This window comes from Meleagris gallopavo, chromosome 19, assembly GCF_000146605.3.
Source record: "Meleagris gallopavo isolate NT-WF06-2002-E0010 breed Aviagen turkey brand Nicholas breeding stock chromosome 19, Turkey_5.1, whole genome shotgun sequence".
Lineage (NCBI taxonomy): Eukaryota > Metazoa > Chordata > Aves > Galliformes > Phasianidae > Meleagris > Meleagris gallopavo.
This window is the reverse complement of record NC_015029.2, coordinates 493134-512964: the sequence shown is the minus strand read 5'-3', so window position 1 is coordinate 512964 and position 19831 is coordinate 493134. Positions and strand designations below refer to the sequence as shown.

Sequence of the window (19831 nt, the reverse complement as noted above, 5' to 3'; positions counted from 1 at the left end):
TTCGGCGAAGGTGCGGGAGCGGAACGATGTTCTCGGCGCTGAAGAAGCTGGTGGGCTCGGACCAGGCGGCGGTCCGAGACAAGAACATCCCCGCGGGGCTGCAGTCCATGAACCAGGCTCTGCAGAGGAGGTTCGCCAAAGGAGTCCAGTACAACAGTGAGTCCCGGCCCGGGCGCCGCCTCCGCTCCCGTTATCGCCGCGCTGCCGTGCGGCTCCGTGCTGGGGCGGGCTGCGGGCGGTGTGCGGGGGTTGCGGTGCGGCCGCGTCCCTGTGGCACCGGGCAGGGTTCTTTGTGAATGGGTCGGTGTCACTTCGAGTGTGGAGGAGTAACTCCTCAAGGCAGGTGGGTTCCCTTCCCGCAGCACGGTGTCCTTACTCCAGTGGTTGTGTGATAAGGGTCTGTGCCTTGCCACGGCTTAGCAGCAGGTGAGTGCTGTGTGCCTTTATGTGTCCTTGGCAGGTAATGCCATTCTGGTTATCTGTCTCTGTACCTGATACAGCTGTTCTGTTCTCAGGGAACACTTTTTTCCTTACACTACTGAGGCTCAGAGTTGTGTTTTTCTCTCTGGGGCTCAATAAAGGTTATTCCTAATACATTTCAGGAAGGCACTGCAAATATGTGAATCCATCTCCAAGTAACAATAGCAAGACAGGGTCAGTAGTTACACCATCCCAGCTGAAGAGCAGCTGTGAGCAGGAACACCATGAGGATCAACTCGCTCATGTGGGATCGGGCACACAGCTGCAAATGCAGGCAGCTGAAATTGGCAGCTCAGAGCAGGGCCACAGTGTGAGCACAGTGCTGAGCATTCCTGTGCCCACACACACATTGGGGGAACAGATGAGAAGGCAGAGGTTAGCAGGGCAGGGCTTGGGTTGAGTTTTTTGGTTTTTTTTTCTTCTTTTTTTAGTATTATTGCCCTTGAGTGTGTTTTTGAACTGAGAGATTTTAGGAGCTTGCAGTTTTACTGGGGAGAGCATTTGGTGCATTTAACCAGAGTGCATTTGTTGAATATGCCAACAGTGTTTAATTTAGGAAAGTAGCAACTTAGCAAGCAGTCATAAGTATGAGCAGAAGCATGTTGTTTCTGCTGACAGATGAGTGGTGAGGCTGCAACTGTTGTACCCTGACACACAACACTGCACCATAAATGCAGACCTGGAGATCTCCTGCCTGAGGTCTGTCCATCTCTGCAGAGTTGTAGCAGTGCCCACAGAGCAGGGTGCATCCATGTGCTTCTGTGTTACATGGGTGAGCTCGGGTAGCTTCTATCAGCTTGTGAATTATGTAAGAGAAGGGAGCTGGTGTTCCAGACAGTGAGTGTTTGTGCTGTACAGATCAGCTGCATCCTGCTGGCACAGCAGCAGAAGGGGACAGCCCTTTGCTGGGTGGTGACTAACTGTGTCGTCACCTAACCTGTGTGCATGCCTACCTGCTTGTCATCTATACAGCAGGACCAAAATTGCAAACAGCTGAGCTTTGTTGTTTTTTGTCTTATTAGCAAAAGCCTTTGGAGAAGCTTTCTGTTTCGAGCACTGCCTTGTCAGGATCTGTGTTCTAATTATTGCTGTTATATTAAGAATAAAGCTGCATCTTTCTGTCCTGCCGTAAGGAAGCTTTCCAATCTCCATAGTAACTCTTCCCAGTATCACTGTTATATAACAGTTGTAGGAGATACAGGCAGGGTTATGAAAGAGTTTTGAAGCGCCCTCCTAGCCACAGCACTGGGAAATAGGGAGGGTTCTGAGCTGAGCTTAGGCTGGCAAAGGTTGGCATGACAAGCAATTGCTAAGGGAAGGGCAGAGCTGCATATCCCAGTGCTATCAGTGTGTCTTCATTAGGAAATACATGAAAATGAACAGAGGGTTGTGGAATGCATTTTATAGTCGTCTTTAACACAGATCTTTTCAACTCTTCCTTTTCCCCATAACTCTAATCCAAAGATGTTATTATGAGTGGTTCTACAGAAATGTTTCTGTGCTTTTACAGTCCATTATTGTGAACTGAAGCCTGTTTCACAGAAGTGTAGGAGTAAGAAGGGACCCTCTGGAGATCGAGTCCACCGCCATTGCAGGCAGGCCCTGTACAGCAGGCTGCACAGCTCAGCATCCAGATGGGTCTTGAATATCTCCAGAGAAGGAGACTCCGCAACCTCCCTGTGCAGCCTGTTCCAGTGCTCTGTCACCCTCACTGTGAAGAAATTCCTTCATGTATTGGTGCAGAGCTTCTTATGCTCCAGTTTATGGCTGTTTTCCCTAGTCGTGTCCTCACAGACCACTGAAAAGAGGCTGGCCATGTGCCTTTGTCTCACTCTTAAGATATTTGTAAGCATTATTTCTCTAGCAGAAGTATATTTAATGTGCTGAGAGTGCTTCGGGTTGCTTGCTGATAAAAGTGGCAGCATGTGGCCAGGATGGGGCCTTATCACCTGGCACTCAGTGCCTGGCTGGGGGGTTCAGAGCAGGCCAGGCTGTGCCGGCTTTGTGGCTGTCAGGTACGTATCCTGACTGGACAGCCCCATCAGCAGGTTTGTGTTGCTGCTGTCCCTCCCACTCGAGTAAGTTTTCAAAAGGAAGAAAGTTGCAGGATAGAAGGTTTTAGATTTCTGATAAGAGCAAAGGCCACTGACAGGCTTTGGCAGCAGTCGCTTCGCATAACGTGATGTTTTGAAACGTAGTGTTTTTATACTGTATTCACAGGTCACACACTCCTTGTTCGTTCTCATTATTATTTGGATGGAGCTCTTCTGTTTTATATACCATGGCCCAAATAACACCACAGTTCCCAAAGCTCTGTAGAAGGTACAGAGAAACCGTGAACACTGTCTGTGTCTGAACCAATTTCCGTAGCTAAGGTGTTTGTGTCTTTGTAAAAACTTGCTGTTTTTTTCCTGGCTGGGATTGAATCAGCTGCATCACTGTTCAGCAGGTGGGTTTGGTGGGGAGAGGGAGAGGTGGCGGCTTAAGCAGCTTACAGCACAAATTATAGACAGAGTTACCAGTAGCAGGTTATTCAAACACGAAGGTCTTTGTAAGGCAGTGATGGCCAAGGTGAAATGAATGGCTCTGGCTGGGTGACATGGATCACCTGGGAGCTACCACTGATCAGTGATGGGAGCAAAAGATGTGGAAGTGCAGAAGTTTCAGATCCAGTGCTCCTGTTCCCCAGAACACAGTGTGTCTTCTGTGCTGAGCTTTACTCTGGGAGCTGTGTCCCGTGTGCATGGCAGCCAGCAGAACCACTGCTGCATGTGCCTGGAGCCCAGGCTGCTGTGCCTTGGTGTGCATCAGCCCGCTCCAAACATTCAGCACTGCTGAACTACTACTACTGAAGTGAGTAGTTCCAGGAATTCTTACTGCTTTTCTTCCTAAAATGTGCTTCAAGAAAAAAAAGAAACATAAAGAATACTGTGTATTCTTTTTGTGAGCATCACAGTCCTTCCTTTGTGTTGTTCTAAGTGTTACTTCCTGGCTTCTGATTGTGCTTTGTTAAATATTTACGTTCCGCACCGCTTCCAAAGGAAAGACCTTCCCCTTCCTGCCACATCCCACCTTCTCTCCCACCACCACCTGCAGGTGCATGATGTTGTGCACTGTGTGGCACGCTGCTTTGCTGCTGGCTGGACTGTTCCCCCCGGAATTGTGCTTGAGCACTTCTGCAGATCACATCTGCTTCTTGCAGCAACAACAGCTTCTGGTGTTTGAATGGCCTTGTGGTCTCAGTCTCAAACATTTTAATGAGGATAATGCTGTGATATGGGATTATTAGCACAGATGTTCAGGGATCTTTGCTGTGGGAGCTATGCTTCTCAGTTGATCAGCATCCTCGGCAGTGCTGGGCATTCTGGGTGTCTGGTTCTGAGTTGGTCACAGGCCCGTGCTTGGGGCTCTGCTCCCATTTCCCCATCTCCAGAATGGAAATGCCTGCATTTTTCCTGACACGGTGACAATATGAAAGAGAAGTGATTTGCTTAGTTCTTTTCCTCACATTTTTATCTATTCCTCATCCCTACCCTTTCTTCCTACAGATAGTTCTGCTGTCTTTGCTACAAACCTGTTGCTGTTGGCATTAAGTACCAATTTAACTGGAAATTGAAGTAGGGCAGCAGCAGTGTGTGTCCCACAGGTAGCAGCACTGACCTCACCCCGACGGCTGCTCTCATTCTCACAGCCCAGCCGCTGCTACCTGGTGCCCGTGCACTGAGCCTCACGGCTCTTCCTCTCTTGCAGATGTCTGTTATTGGGTAGACCTGGGCCATCCAAAGTCCCAAATACTGAAACTGCTTTGTTGGAAATTATTTATGTGATCTGCTGTCTTCCTGTTTGACTTGTAAAGGCTTTTCCTACCTGCAGGAATAAGAAGTCAGTGAAAATGAATGCATTATGTAGGATGAAAGAGATCCTGACACAGAGACTGCAGCAGCTGACGAGGGCCGGTGAACACATCCAACAGGAGCACGTGGTGTCATCAGCACCCTCAGCTGATCTCAATGTGAGCTGCTGGCTGCCCAGGGCTCTCCTTGCCGTGTTAATGCCTCCATGTGCTGCTCCCACTGCTCATGCAGGCAGGCACTTGAGCTCGAGGAGAAAATTGAGCGTACTGAGAATGAGTAACATGGGGGAGAGTTCCAGCTGGTTCAGTTCCTTGGTGCAGCTCAGCAGTGACTGTGTGAGTGATGGTGTTGGCAGCAGGAAACCTGGGGGAGGTGAGGTTGTCCCTTCTGGAGAAGAGCTTGCAGCTGAGTCATCCTGGAGTGATCCTGAAGCTGCACCCCAGGAGCAGCCTGACCACTGCAGGGTCTGCTGGTCCCACAGCACTCACTGCTTCAGTATTTCATGCAGTGTTTTGTGAGGGAATCTGGGTTTTAAAATGTCCCTCTAAGCTAACCTGTGAGAGCATTTCAAGAGATTCAAGCTCTAAAAGGGACAAACAGGATCTTGTTCTTCCTCCATCACAGATCTGCTGCGTTCATTAAGAGAAATGAAGACAGTCCACCTTTGACTTTTTTTTTTTCCTTCTATATGCAGGAAACAGGATCTCATGCAGGGCAATAGGAAATAATTTGCTGTCTCTGCAGAGATGCTCTGGTACCTGTAAATGAAGGCAGCCTATAAATACTAAGTTAATTTGTGCCTTTATGACCCTTGTAATGGGGAACTTTGTAAAAGAGTAAACAGCAATACCTCTTAGTGGGCGAGAGCAGAACAGCCACGATGGTTGCCGAGCAGAACTGCAGCACGGAGCCCTTCACAGACGTGGTGTCTGTTGGCTGTTCCTCCAGGTCTTGCTGTTCTTACGCTTTTCTCTGAACTGACTGCAATAACTCCTACGTTACAACAGAAGGCAGCCTTCGGTCTGTGATTTCCTGCCCGGTGGATGACACACAACCTAATGCTAATCACCTGAATCTGCCATGAGATGTCTCCGAGCAGCCCATTTTCTGGTGCATTATTGCACCTCTTGGGGATCAAATGCAAGCGCAAACATTCTGGTCCTGTGCAAGTCAGCTTATGGTTCCCAGTAGCCTTGTGGTTGCCACGCGAAACAAAAATCTCATAGTGCAACAGAAGATTTTGCAAACAATGCGTACCACATTCAGAAAGAGCACTAAGGCAGGCTCTGGGATGCTGGTGTTATTAATTGCTGCAGAACTTGCTTTGCTGAGCTGTGTGTGGTTAATGGCAGTGGTACAGCCGGTGCGTTGTCTTCCCCTCACAAGGATGTTTTGGACACTTCTTTCCTTGAGATGGGTTTGAATGCACCTTTCCCTGCACGCTGCTTGCTGTGTGTGGCAGCAGGCAGCGAGGTGAGAGAAGCAGAGGCACAGCTGGCTGCTCTCACACGTGTTCTGAATTTCCAATCTTCATGTGGGTTCTTTTTGCTGAGCTGGTGTGAGTTGCTGAATGAGCACTGATTGTAATGACTGAGGCTTGTGTTTTCCAACAGAACCCATCATGCCCGTGTAATATGGGAGAACAAATTGCATCTGAATAATGCTTGCAAAAAGTTAGCATGCTTTTTACAGTGTTCTTTCGTTTGTTTTTAATGAGTTTTGTTGATCTGCTTGCTCTTTTCTGCAGTGAAAATTGTTATCCGAGGGGACAGGAACACTGGGAAAACCACCCTCTGGCACCGACTACAGGGAAAGAAATTTATTGAGGAATACATTCCAACTCAGGAGATCCAAGTCACCAGCATCCACTGGAATTATAAAAGTAAGAGGAAAGAGGGAGGAGAGGGTGGAGGGAGTGACATTCGTGGGGCAGTGCATCTCTGTGCCTTCAGGAGGAACTGGCACTGCAGCCTTATTTGCTTCTTCCGTGTCTGCTTGGGAGATAAAGTGGGCTATCATCACTTTAATGTATTACTCACAGTTTCTCAATTGTGTTTTTAGTAACAGAATTTTTCAGAAATGATGAGGGCTGCTCTGAAAGCACTGCATCCTGTTTCATGATGGCAGCAGAGGCCAAACCTTCCCACCAATATCCTGTTGTGTTGCTGCTGTGTGACAGATGGCAGCAGAGGGCACTCTGGTAGAATGGCACCTGACATGGGAGTAAGGGGTGGAAGTGAATCCCTTCATATGGAAAAAAGGGCTCCCACTGGTATTCATCCACACTTATAACATTGATGGAGACCAAAGGATGTGAATGCTGTGAGGGCTGGTTTCAGCAGTGCCCACAGTGACAGTGGTCACCTCTACTGGTGCAGGTTTTTACAAGTAACATGCAGGCTCTTGTTCATTGCTGGCGAAAATGCAGGCTAACAGTGGTGACTGTTGAAAAATAATGTTTTATAGCTGAGAATTTGCTCTGTCCAACAGTGTTATTGTGCTCTTTGTATCTGTTGTAGTTTCCTTGGAAATAAAAAGGAGGCATTACTTTCCGAGTGACCTACATATATGCTGTAAGAGCTAAAAAATAAGCTTTTGTTGATGGCAATTCAAGGAAGGTTTTTAATTCATGATCCAAAAATTTTTGAAAAATATGGGTGATGTGCTTGACTTGCTAATGACAACAGGTTTGTGATGAAAATCTTTCTGATGCTAACCCTGCTTGGTGTTGCAGTATTGCAGGCAGGTGAAGAGCTTGATGCAAACTATTCTTTCACTGATTAAGATGTAAAGAGCCTCCCTTAACTAGTGGTGAGGATGCTTTAAAAATGGTTGTAGCACTGATAATTCCAGGCTGAGTTACTGAAGCACAGAAGTAGCTTTTTTGAGTGCTTGTTTGAATTTGAGAGATGAGGTGTGATTTTTTTTCCCATCTGCTCTGGCACTGTAAAGTAAGTGGCTCTGAAAGCCTGAATCTAGCCTGGAGAAGACACTGCAGACACAGTAGTTGTATAAGCAGTGCATTAAGTCCAGCTCTTGGGCTCCTGAGCAGAAAATGCCACAGCCTTGTAGGCTGCACTGACTCAGCATGAACTTGCTCTATGAGACTCGCTTTTAAAAAAGGAAGAAAGGTCAGCACTTAGTTTGTCATTACCAAGTATTGCTGAAGCATGTGCTCTGCTTCCTTACGCCTGAAACAAAAACTTACAGCTGGAGTAAACACTGAATTGAATGCTCTGTCTAATTTATCAATGAAAGTTGTGTTTGAATGATGCCATGATGCCGAAGTCTTGTGTTAATGATGGCAGAACCCCAGCGTGTGCTGGCGGGCAGTGTGCCACCAGGGACACAGCACTTAGAATCCCTTGGCTTCGTAGGCTTCATCACAAGGAGAGGGAGCAGATACTCCATTGTGTGTTTGCAGTGTGCAGGTAAGCACAGTTCTGGGACTCTTGTGCCCTTCTGCAGGCAGGCTTCCACCTGAGCCAGCTTTCTCTTGACAGAGGTTGAAGAGATTGGTAAGGATGGAGAGCTGTGAATTGCCTTGGTTAGGGGAGGAGTGCAGGTAAGCTTTGCTCAGTCCAGCTAGTGGTTTTCTCTCGCATTCTGGATCTGATATTGAGCTAAGTCTGCTGTCACAACTTCTTAGATTCTTTCCCTGGGAGTCTCTGCGTGGCCGTGCTGCAAAGGTGTGCTGGTTACCTTCTGCACGTCTTCATTAGGTGACTTTGTATTGGGCACCATCTCGTGGGAGTGCTGCCTCTCAGCTCTCACAAGGTGTTGACATCTGCAGTGTTCACACAGCGGTGTTCTCCATCTGCAGTGAAACGGCTGGCATGTTGTGTTGGAGCTGTGGCACCTTCCCTCCATGTCCTTGCTCTTCTCTCAGAATATGGCCACATGGATGTAGCGCATAGAAGGTGTTTGAAGGATGGAAACTATCTCCAAAATCGAACTTGAATGCCTCAGCCTGAACAGACAGATCAGAGTAAGGCACAGGTTAATTCATTTTTCAGTTCTCTTAAGTTGAAAGGATAGACGGAATTAATTGTTAACTGTTGATTGTGGTTTTATGCAATATCACAGGTAAAAACCTGTTTTCTTTCTTCTCTAATCATTGTCAGTAATAAAGGCACTGTTCGTAAATACAGATTTTGATTTCTAAGAGGTTTATTCATGCCTGATCGTTGTTGTGTACGTGAACAGTTACAAGCAAAAAGGCATTTGAAGGCTGTTCCTTCTTTAGAAAGACGTGCTCATCTCACATGTCCCTAAAATGTGCAGAAACAGTGTCTCCCTTCACTGCCAAGCTGCTGGGAGAAGTGTTTTCCTTGGTGTTTCTTTCATTTGATCAAATGCTATTATTTCCTCACTAATAATCTCCAATAGGAAATTCTACACCGACCTCAAAACTTGCAGAAATAACTGCCTTTTTACAAATCTGCAAGGTATGTGTTCTGCTGAGTAAACCTTCCATCTACCACAGGCAATGTGAGAAATGGCCTCAGAGCTGATTACTGCCCTGTTCGCTGAGTTAATCTGTAGAGGAAGAATTAAGTTTGTTTTCCCTCTGATTGTGCTCTCAAGCCACCTTAAATAAACATTATGAGGTAGCTGGCAGCAAATATTTACAGATATTAATTGTATTGTTGTCAAATATTCAAGGATTCTTGCGTTGCTTGGTATTAGATTTACCTTTTAGGCAGGGAACACATCGCCTTGTCACAACTTCAGAAGTTTTATACTGGAGGAATTAATAAGAGCAGAACTGAAGTTATTTCTTCCTACTCAGAACAAACCAAATTGCTTTTCAGTGCCAGTTGTCTTTATTATGGAAATTTTTCTACCCAAGTAAGGAATTACCATTTTTGACTTCAGTGTCAGTGTTCAGTTTTTTTTAGTTTTTAGTTGTCATCAATTTTATTCTTCTTTTAGCAGTTTCAGAACAACAAAAAAAAAAAAATAGCAAATGCTTTTGTTCCAACACTTTGAGTGCTTTATAGATCGGTGTGTGGCATTCTGTGCTCTGCAATCCGAAGGGTAAGAAGTGAGTCACGTAATTGCCTGAGAGTAAATATGATTGCACCCATAAAGCAGTGATTCTTATTTTTAAATAAGGTTTCTTGCAGTTGGAGTCTTCTCAAAGTAATTGTAACCAGAGGGAGGAAGGAAAAGGTTCTGGTAAAAATGCTTGCTAGAAATTGATAGTCTTAGGGGGGAGGGGGTAGGTCTCAAAAGTATTTCTGAACTGGTTACTGAAGATTGAAAACTTGCTGAAAAGAGCTGTCATTCTCAGTGGAAATCTCTTCCCTCAGCATTTTAGCGTTTACAGGGGAAATGTAGGTGAATGGTTGGGCTGGGTGGACTTGGAGGTCTTTTCCAACCTTGGTGATTCTATGATTCTTACCTTGTCACCATTTTTTGGGTGAACGGTGTCTTACAGCACCACTGGCTGCAGAGTACTGAGCCAAACAGCAACTGAGTAGAGGGGTTTGAGTGGTTTGATCTATTAATCCAAGCTATAGAATTAAAGTGATGCTGTGGTGCTCTCTTTGCTGCAATATGCCTTCAGTGCTGGCAGGGTGAGACTCTGCTCGTGCTGCTGTGAGTCATATGGAAGCCAACACAGCAGTGCTGTGCTTACCTCCTGTGTGTGCAGGGCAATCAGAAATGAAGCTGGTGGTGAAGAGGAAGAACTTACTGGCTATTGGCAAACAGGAGCACTGGTGCTGAAAGGGAAGAATAACAGCACATGGAAAGTGGTTTTCTAGGATCTCATATAGTTTCTTAGCAAAGTTCTGCACTGTCCCTCAGAGAAAAGGGCATAAAGAGGGCAAGCAGTTCAGCTCCTCAGCGATCCACAGCGCTGCTGCTCAGCAGAAAGTCAGTAGTGGGGAAATTACTCACCAGGAGAGTGCATTTGGTGTTAGGATAAGGAGCTGGCGGCTTCTGGAGCTTGGGAACAACATCCCAGTACCAGCTGCAGCCAGGTGGGTGATGGGGAGCATTGTGCTGGAGCCCTGCTGGCTGCGGTGCTCTGTGGGAATACATGGGACAGATGTGGGTGTGCAGGTCTGAGCAGAGGCCAAAGCAGTGCAGGTGCTGCAGTGCTATCAGCCCTGGCACGTCTCCTCACCCCGTGCTGCTCCTGCCAGGAGGGACATCAGTGGGAGCTGCTGCAAGGGAAAATGGGCTGATTTTGTTTTGCGCATGAACCTAACAGGAGGTGTTTCACCAGAAGCAGGGGATCAAGGTTTTTCTTTATTCGAAGCCTGTCTTTACAATGTTTTGAAGCATTTGAGCCAGCAATGAATTCTAGAGTGAAAATATTTTCTGGCTTGAGAATGACACTTAGCTAAATTCTCTTGTCATGCTAAGAGATTATTTTTTGCTTTCAGACATTCTCTCTCCGTTCCACTGCTTTATGTTCGGAGCTGCTCCACATACAAGCTTTTGCTTCGTACCCTATAGCATCTCTGAAAAGCAGCTGTGTCTCAGCACAGCTTTGAGAAGATCAGACTGCTTATTCCGATGCAGTGAAAGCATCCAAACAAAGCTGCCCATCCTTCATGCCCTCTGAAAGTTCACCTGCTAGCTGCCAGTACTGGCTGTAGTATTCTTCCAGTGATTGTTTTGTTTGTCTTGTTTCAGATTTTAGCAGCTGAAATCTACCTTGCTGCCTGTTATTTACTGACTTTGTAGCTCATAAAGAGGCAAAATTGCTTGTTTTTCATAGAATTCGTCTTGAAATGTGTGTAGAGAATAATGGATTTCTGGGGCTGCAGGACTGCCTGCAGTGTTTGTCGTGTTTACATGAAAATGTCACTAGTGGGATTGATTTTCCTTAAATGTGTGTTCCCTTGGCTATCAGCTGTACGCCTGGCTTTTAGACCAGGTATTATTTTCCAAAATTAAATGTATATCTTTTCTAAAGAGAACGAGAACCTCTGTATGTTATGAAAAGAATCTGTGAGGTATTTGTAACGCATTTCGAATCAGTAATAAATGCAAAGAAAAATATCACATAGCTAAGAATCTTGAAGAAGCTTTTAGATAAGGCAGTACTGGAGTACAGCCTCTTCCTTCCACAGCACCCATTCATTTGGTGATGTGTAGGTTTTCTTTCAACTGAAGCATCACTGCCTTGCTTTTGGCTTTGACCTGATGCTGTGGGCTCCAGGTTGGGCTCTGTGAGGAGGGCTGGGAGGCTTCATTTTGCTGAAACCCTTTTCCTGACACTGTCTTCTTTTTGTGCTTTTAGCCACTGACGATATTGTTAAAGTTGAAGTGTGGGATGTAGTTGACAAAGGTAAGCTTTATAAGTTCCTTTCTATTGGAGATTATTGTTTTTTGTTGTTTGTTTTTTGTTTTTTTTTCTCCCTTGTACTTTTAATTAAGAACTTACCTGAAATCAAATGTACCTGTTTACTTCTTTTTTCTTTAAAAAACGTGTGAATTTATTTTATTCAGCTACTGGCTATTAATTCCTAGGAGAATATAGAGGGGAGAGCAGAGTCTCGTGTGCTAGAGCCCACTGTTTGCAGTCTGAACTTGAGATCAAACCCAGTATTTGGAAGCTGACGTTTGATGTCCTGTGCAGCAGATGAGAGCCTGCTACTGAGTTATTCAGCTTCTCTGAACTCTACTATAAACTTCATCTTCTCTCCTTTATGCTTTTAGACAGATACTGCGCTCTGCATTCTGTTTATAAAATATTTGCCAAGCTGCTTTTCAAAGAAGTGATATTGGTAAATGATAAAATGTTACCTGCTGTGAATAATGTATGCAGGAGGGAAGGATGAAAGAGCAGCCAATTACTTCCATTTTTCCTAAGTGCTTACCAGCAGAATCGTTAAGATGTATAAATACATTTTTCAGTAGTTTTCAGGTTTTGCCAGAATGTAAAGTTCTATTTTCTTAAATAAGATAGACATACTCAAAGGTAGGATCTGAATGCCATCCACTGTGTTACTACAACAGGTGGAGGGCTTGTAACAACCTATTCCATAGCCTCACATGCATGTTCTTTGGCTTTTAAGAGGTGTTTTGTACCAGATGGACTTTTAATTTAAAGTGTGCGTATGGTCAGGAAAGCAGTTTTGCAAGTGAATGTGTTGTGCTCTGCAGGTGTGTGAGCTTCTCTCACTCAGATTTGTTGACCACAGTGAGTGAAACATAACCTTTTATGGTTTGCCTGTTGACACATTGCCTTGCAGGACTGCCTCTGAAGCACACTGCCTCCAGTGCTCCACGTGTGCTGCTTACACAGATGTTAATGGCAAACTATAAGAAGGTGGCAAAAATAGAGTGGGGCAAAGGGAGGTGAATTATAGCTAATTGTATTAGCTATGGCATGTCTAAAAGAATAAAATTGGAATGTTAAGTAAAAATACCACCTGTGGTTCAGATAAGGGAGCCTCTATGTTAAACTTGAACCAGTAACTTCAGGTGACAATGCTGGGCACTTTCTTTTCAATGTTTTAAACTGTATTATGCAGTGTAGGCAAAACCCTGCTCAGGTCAGAGTTACTGCTGAAGTCAGACTGGTCACGACCCACGACCCTGGGGTAACATGCACAGGGATAGAATCTGAGCAAAACATCTGTTTTCTCTCCTCCTTGCAACTTTGGTATGAATAGATAGACATTTAATTTGGGAATCATGTGGTTCCAGCATTTATTTCTGTGAATAGCTTCTCTGAGCACAGTCATCTTCTAAACTAGAGACTTGTCATTTTTTTGGCAAAATGGATTGGATTTGATATGAGCAGATGTTGTTAACAGCTTTTCTGATACTGCCTTCATTTCTGGCAGTGGAACATGTATTGGAAATCTGAAGGGACGCTTTACCTCCACTTTATATTCAAGATGGAAGTCATTCTGTTAAGATCCCTACTTATGGACCACTAATGTGTATTTTTACGTAGTTAAATGTATTCGACCTGTGTAGTGTCAAAATTTACTTTACCACGATTTAACAAAATCAAATCCTTTCCCATTGCCATAGCATTGCAGGTTCTTGATAAATGCAACTTTAGGAAAGTGTTTGCGAATTAACTTGATCATCTCTAAGATTAACATTATTTCATGACATTTTTGTTCTTCTGTATGTTTAGGACAAAAAATCCTCCTGCGCGATGCTTTTGGTGAGAGTGGCAGCGGTGTAGGCAGTAGACTTCAAGTAGTGAAGTGTTCAGTGCTGCTAGAGCACTGCTGAGACCTGATCCCCCTCCATTTTTCCCCCGCCCTACAAGATCCTGGCTGGTGTGCCCGTTCACATTTGTGCAGAATGCTGCTTTTATCAAGCTGGATTTGGACCTGCCAGAAATGCGTATTCTGAATGTGCGCTTTGATGTACACTGTTTTCCAGGCTAAATTTCTTCAGTGAGTGTTTCCCCATCGTGGAACAATTGTTCCTTCTTAGAGAAGATTAAGAGACATCTGTTTAAATTTAGAAAACTCATCTTGGAAATGAACCCACTTGTGGGTATGTTGCTGCTAAAGGATGTAAAGTTGAACTGCAGTGTTCAACTTCAGTCTTCTAAAGCAGCTTCAGCCACTTCTGTGCCGTGCAGCACTGCCGTTCTTTGTATCTCAGTGTGAAAATGCATAGGAGAGTATGGGGAACCTCAGTAATCTGCACCCTGAAAAGCTTCGTGTACATTTTTGCACTGAGTTAAATGTGGTCTGGTTAAGTCGTGTTTTGCCTAGCGCTTAGCATTGTGCCTCCCTGTCCCTGTTGGCTCAGCAGCGTGCTTGGATTTTGCTCTCCAGACTGTTAGGAAGACAGGAAACAGCACTGCTGACCCTGCCTGACTGATGAATGGTGAATCGGTGCCATTTGTTTAGCGTAAAGATGTTAATTTGGAAGTAAGGGGGAAAGGGCTGTTGGGAAAGCTTGGAGCCTGGGAGGCAGGTTAGTGCATGGGAGCAGGAGGGAATGGCAACTGTTACGCTGTGCTGCTCCTCTTACCTTTTTTTTTTTTTTAATACTCTCTCGAATATATATATTTTTTTACTTACAGACTCACTGTAAGGCTTATCTGCAGCCTGCTGGGTTTTCCCTGGACCTGCTCAGGGAGCTCCTTTGTGTAATGATGCCATTTGTTAAATGCTTAGCAAGTAAAGCTTGCTCCCAGCTATGGATCGTATTGAACTTTATCCGGTACTGTATTAAGTACAGCCTCCTTTGCTGCCCTTGATCTAAAAGAACATAGAGGAGATATCTGTCAGCAGAAGTCACAGTCCTGACTCATCTTTCTGGCTTTGCAGCACGTTGTGTAACTGCTGCAGGTCGTGGAGCTGTAACAGATCCTGAATGCAAAGCAGCTGCTTGAAATTCAGATGATCTCCTATCTTCTGCTAGTTAGGTTCCTGCATCTTTTTCATACACAAACTGAAGAGATTTGTTTTTCTGCGGCCCCTGGAATCACATAAGCCCTTTCCACTGTATTGGAAATTGATTTCTTTTCCTGTCACTCTTCTCCCTCTCAGAGATTTGTTGTAAGAAAGGGGAAGGATAGAATGAATACTTCTGTTATCTTCTAACATCAAAAGTTGGATGACTCGGGGGAGACAAACGGTTTAGAAATGTGTACTTTGGTAGGATGTGCAGAAGTGTTTCTCTCAAGCTGTGGACAGCATTTGCTGGCAAGCTTTACTGAATCCTTGCTATCCTGCAACACACATGGTAGTGTGCAGAGGCTGTCGGGTGCTGGCCATGAATGCTGTCTTTGGGTGTCCAGAGGAACTGTCCTGTAGTCCTTGGGGTGCTGCTAGGAGGTTATTTGGTTTTGTGTTTCACCTTTGTTTTCTAATCAAGTCTCCTAAATCACACAGCACTGCAGCCTGAAACGCAGCACTTTGTGTAATCACACAGTTATCTTTGCACACTTGCCTTTACAGCCTGACCTGCACCTTTTCTCTACATATGTCTTTCTCTGGCTCATCTTGCAGTTTTTGTTCCAGAAATAGACATTGCACATGAATATGTACACACGTGTGCTTTTCAGCTGTTACTGCCGTGTAGACGACCTCCTTTGTCGCCATGAGGAGCATCACATCAGAGTGTTACTGTTTCCTCTTGGTATGCAGCTAAAGCCATCAGCAGGGAGAGGTGTGCAGTAGTTGTAAATATGTCCAGGTTAGAAAGACAGAAGAACTGGTTGTTCAGGACAAGTGACGTTTGTGAACTGTGGAGAGTTTTGGACGAGTGTAGCTACTTGGGTTTCTGTTTTACCATTTAGAAATTCAGGCCAGCAAAACTGAGCAGTAATTAGAGAAATGGTGGTGTTTTGACACTGAGAAGAGCCATGTTATTTCCACTGACTTGAAATTACTTCAAGTGGGGAAAGGTGTGCACATCCTAGCCATCCCACCACTTCAGCTGCATTGGGTAAAATCAGAGCGCGTTGAGGGAGATAGATTGCAAGAATGGAGAAGGATCAGGATTAATATTTCTGCTGTTTTCAGATGACAAAATAAATGACACCGGGGCTGTGAATACTTTAGAAATACCTATGTTTTGCGGTGATGTACAGAAGCATTGCCAGATGTGCTGTCAAGATGTTGAGACTGCTTCTGTATCCTGGAGCACTTGCAGAACTGATTTGCAAGGCCTGCTGAATGTTATTCCACAGCTCCTGCCATTCAGAAGGTGCCCCAAACTTTTGTTTCCATAGCTGACACTGACTTGGCAGCTATCAGGTAGTACAGTTGACAGAAATTTACTAAATGTAACCTGCCAAGTTGTGCTAGAGAAGTGTTTCAAACTTCTTAATTAGGGCTACCAGCCAACGCAGCCTTCAGCAGCCTACGGCTGAATTCACAGGGAAGGTATGTGATATCTGTGCACATTTCCTATAACAGAGTGTTGGATGGGTGATTTCTCTAATGCAACTTTTCTTCATTTAAGTAGGGAAGCGCCTCAGAAACAAATCTTTTAGAAATAACTTTGTATTTCATAACTAACCTTGACCTGCATGCCAGAAGAATAAAAGACTTTGTTTTTCCCAGTGCCATGTGCAGAACCACAAATTTCACAAGTAATCGCTCGATGTTCATCAGCTGGTTCTGTCCCATGTTGCAGACTCTTAGAAGAGTCAATAGGGGTGGCTTTGTGGGCACATCTGAGCTGCCAAACATCTTGCACTGTCAGTGATGGTGAATTTCTAGAAATTATGAGAAGGAATTCCAAGTCTCTGTGATGCCATTATTATTTAGTTAACTAACTGACTTAGTTAACTGTTCAGACTGGAACAAAGTTGGTTTAGAAGTACAGTTCTTGATTGCTCTCCACAACATCTGGAGGATATTTGATATCTGCAAAGCATAACTCTAGACCTGCAGGTTGTTTACTGCGCAGTGCTGTTCATTTGATAAAGCTCTGGAAACTACTATACATAGCTAGAGTTTAAACTGGACCTGGGGGCAAGGACAGGTTTGTTCATGGTATGTCCATACTACATTTCTTCAGCACTGGGTGAAAAAATGTGTGCTCTTGCATGCTAGGATTCCTGGCAACAGGTGGTGATGAGTGTCTACACAGGGAAGTGGTGATGGCTGGTGGCCGCTTTGCTGATGCTGGTTACTGGTTCGTGGTGCCCACATTGGTCCTGGGCTCTAAGATTTGGAAATGTGATTACAGTGTAACTGATATTACAGGAAGCTGTTAGTTAAACCCTGACTTGTTTTCTGGTGATGCTGAGTCTCAAAGGATGCAGTCAGGGGTGAGGAGGGTGCATGGCAAGCTCAATACCCTGGACTCTTCAGGGGAGCAGCCTTTGGTCTCTTAAGGGATCTGCTTGGTAGAGCACCATGAGATAAAGTCCTGGAGGTAACAGGGGCCACAAGGAATTTGATTAGCATTCAAGGATCACCTCCCTTATGGTGATGCATCTCAAGACTGAGGTACTCAACAACTTTTTTTGTCTCAGTCTTCACTAGAAGCACTGTAGACATGGTGCCCAAGTCACAAAAGGCAAAGACAGGAGCTAGGAGAGAAAGGACTGCATGCTGTAGGAAAAGATAAGGTTCGAGACCAGCTAAGGGATCTGAAGGTGCATAAGTCAGTGGGACCTGCCGAGATGCGTGCAAAGGTTCCAAGGAAACTGGTAGATGAAATGGCTAAGGCACTGTCTGCCATATTTGAGAAGTTGCAGCAGTCAGATGAAGTTCCCAGAGACCATAAAATGGGAAACACAACCTCCATATTTAAAAAAGAAAAGGGGGGGGGGGGAGAGGGGAAAGACCTGGGGAAGTACCGGCCAGTCAGTCTCACCTCTGTGCTGGGTAAGATCATGGAGCAGATCCTCCTGGAAACTATGTTAGGGCACATGGAAAAGAGAAGTGGTGGCTTGATGTCCAGGTGGGGACCAAGAATGAGTGGTGTTCCTCAGGGGTCTGTATAGGTACTGTATTGGCAGCATGGCTAGCAGGGCAAGGGAAATGATTGTCCCCCTCTGCTCTGCCCTTGTGAGACTCAACCTACAGTGCTGCTTCAGCTCTGGGCACCCAGCACGAGAAAGATGTGGAGCTGTTGGAGTGAGTCTGGAGGATGCTGTGAGGATGCTCAGAGGACTGGAGCACCTTTGCTATGGAGACAAGGCTGAGAGAACTGGGGTTGTTCAGACTAGGACAGCAAAGGTTCTGAGAAGACCTTAAACAATCTTCCAGTTCCTAAAAGAACCCTAAAAGAAAGCTGTAGAGGAATTTCTTGCAGGGACAAGTAGTGATAAGATAAGGAGTAATGGCTTTAAACTAAAAAAGGGTAGATTTTGAGTAGATATAAGGAAGAAATTCTCCACAGTGATGGTGGTAAAGCACTGGGATGGATTGCCCAGAGAAGCTGTGCATCTTCTCTCCATCCCTGGAGCTGTTCAAGGCCAAACTGGTTGTGGTTTTGAGCGGCCTGATCTGGTGGTTGGTATCCTTGCCCATGGTAGGTAATAGGAGGTGAGTGGTCTTTAAGATCCCTTCCAACTCTATGATTCGATGAAATACCAGTGGTACTTTAAAATGTCAATCTGTGAGCTTAATCAGAGCTTATTGAGGCTGTAAGAAAAGGGAGAAGTCATAGAGGATCTCACTTTTAAGAATTAAGGCTGCATTTTAGCATATACCTTAGCAGAAGCAGGTGAGTTGGAGAGAAATGTGAAGATTTATCTGGGTGGGATTATGGCCATGAGGTGGCAGAAGTCTTTATGCTAATTTTCTAGAGTCTTCTCCAGTTATGTAGTCTGTTGCCTTTTGCACTTTGCTATGAAGTTGATGGGAACTTTATCTATCCCCAGGTCTGGGGCCCCCAGTACGAGAAAGATGTGAAGCTGTTGGAGTGGGTCCAGAAGGCCGTGTGAATGATCAGAGGGCTGGAGCTCCTCTTTTGCGAAGACAGGCTGAGGGAGCTGGGCTTTTTTAGCCTTGGAGAAGAGAAGGCTGCAAAGAGACTTCATTGCAGCTTTCCAGTATTTAAAAGGGGGTTATAAACAGGAGGGGAATCATCTCTTTACAAGATTAGATAGTGATAGGACAGGGGGCAATAGTTTTAAGCTCAAGGAAGGAAAGTTTAGATGTTAAGGGGAAGCTCTTTACAGAGAGAGTGGTGAGGTACTGGAACAGGCTGCCCAGAGGGGCTGTGGATGCTCCATCCCTGGAGATGTTCAAGGCTGGGTTGCATGGGGTCCTGGGCAGCCTGGTCTGATACCAGATCTGGAGGTTGGTGGCCCTGCTTGTGGCAGGAGGCTGGAACTTGATCTCTTCTGACCCAGGCCATTCTGTTATTCTAGCTTATTCTTGTGTGCGTGTCACAAGGCAGCCCCAAGCACCTAATGGGATCTGAAATCCCATTTATTTCCCAGACTGTTTGCCTCAGGTCAGTGCAGTAGTACAGCAACATCACAGCATATCTCAGAAGGCTGTGTATGGTGATTGTGCAGCTCATTTTTAATCGCCTTATGGTCTTTTGTTTCTTCAACACTAGCGCAAGAAGTATGACAGGAAAGCTTCCTTTGTGATCTGAGGATACACCAAAACAGATATTACTGAGTCACTGGGATTTTATCTTGTGAAGAGCATGGTTTAAGCTGCTGCAGACTTCCTTTGTATTCAGCTTTGAATTAGGCTAGCTGATAGTCTTGAACAGAGTAGTTAGTTTTCTTTTGCAAGGCATGCCTGCTCCAGCCCACCATTTTCCCCAAGGCTTATAATAGAATTTGGATCTGCTTTCAGGCCATGTTCCAAATGCTGTGGTCCTGACCGAGGATTCACAGATCCATCTTGGAGTTCTCTACACAGTGTAATGCATTTGTTTTTTACAATTCTTTTTAAGGAAAATGCAAAAAACGAGGAGATGGTTTGAAACTGGAAAACGACCCTCAGGAGGTGAGTCACCTTGAATGTTGATATCTGCCTCTGCACGAGGCCTCTTTTCCACTTCTGGTCATGGAGAGTAAGTTCTGTATTTGTTTCTACTGTAAGGCTGACCCAGAGGGTGAATAAGGG

At 45.1% G+C, this 19831-nt stretch overlaps 1 protein-coding gene across 1 annotated transcript in view; it reads left to right on the top strand.

Annotated features, from left to right (window-relative positions):
* Positions 1–8: 8 nt before the first annotated feature.
* Positions 9–19831, top strand: part of RABL6 (RAB, member RAS oncogene family like 6) — a 52420-nt gene continuing 32597 nt past the window's right edge. Inside the window, exons 1-4 of the mRNA XM_010720684.3 lie at positions 9–156; positions 6082–6216; positions 11596–11643; positions 19659–19711. Coding sequence (XP_010718986.2) covers positions 27–156; positions 6082–6216; positions 11596–11643; positions 19659–19711 — 366 coding nt within the window. The 5' untranslated portion in view covers positions 9–26. The remainder of the gene's footprint in view (positions 157–6081; positions 6217–11595; positions 11644–19658; positions 19712–19831) is intronic.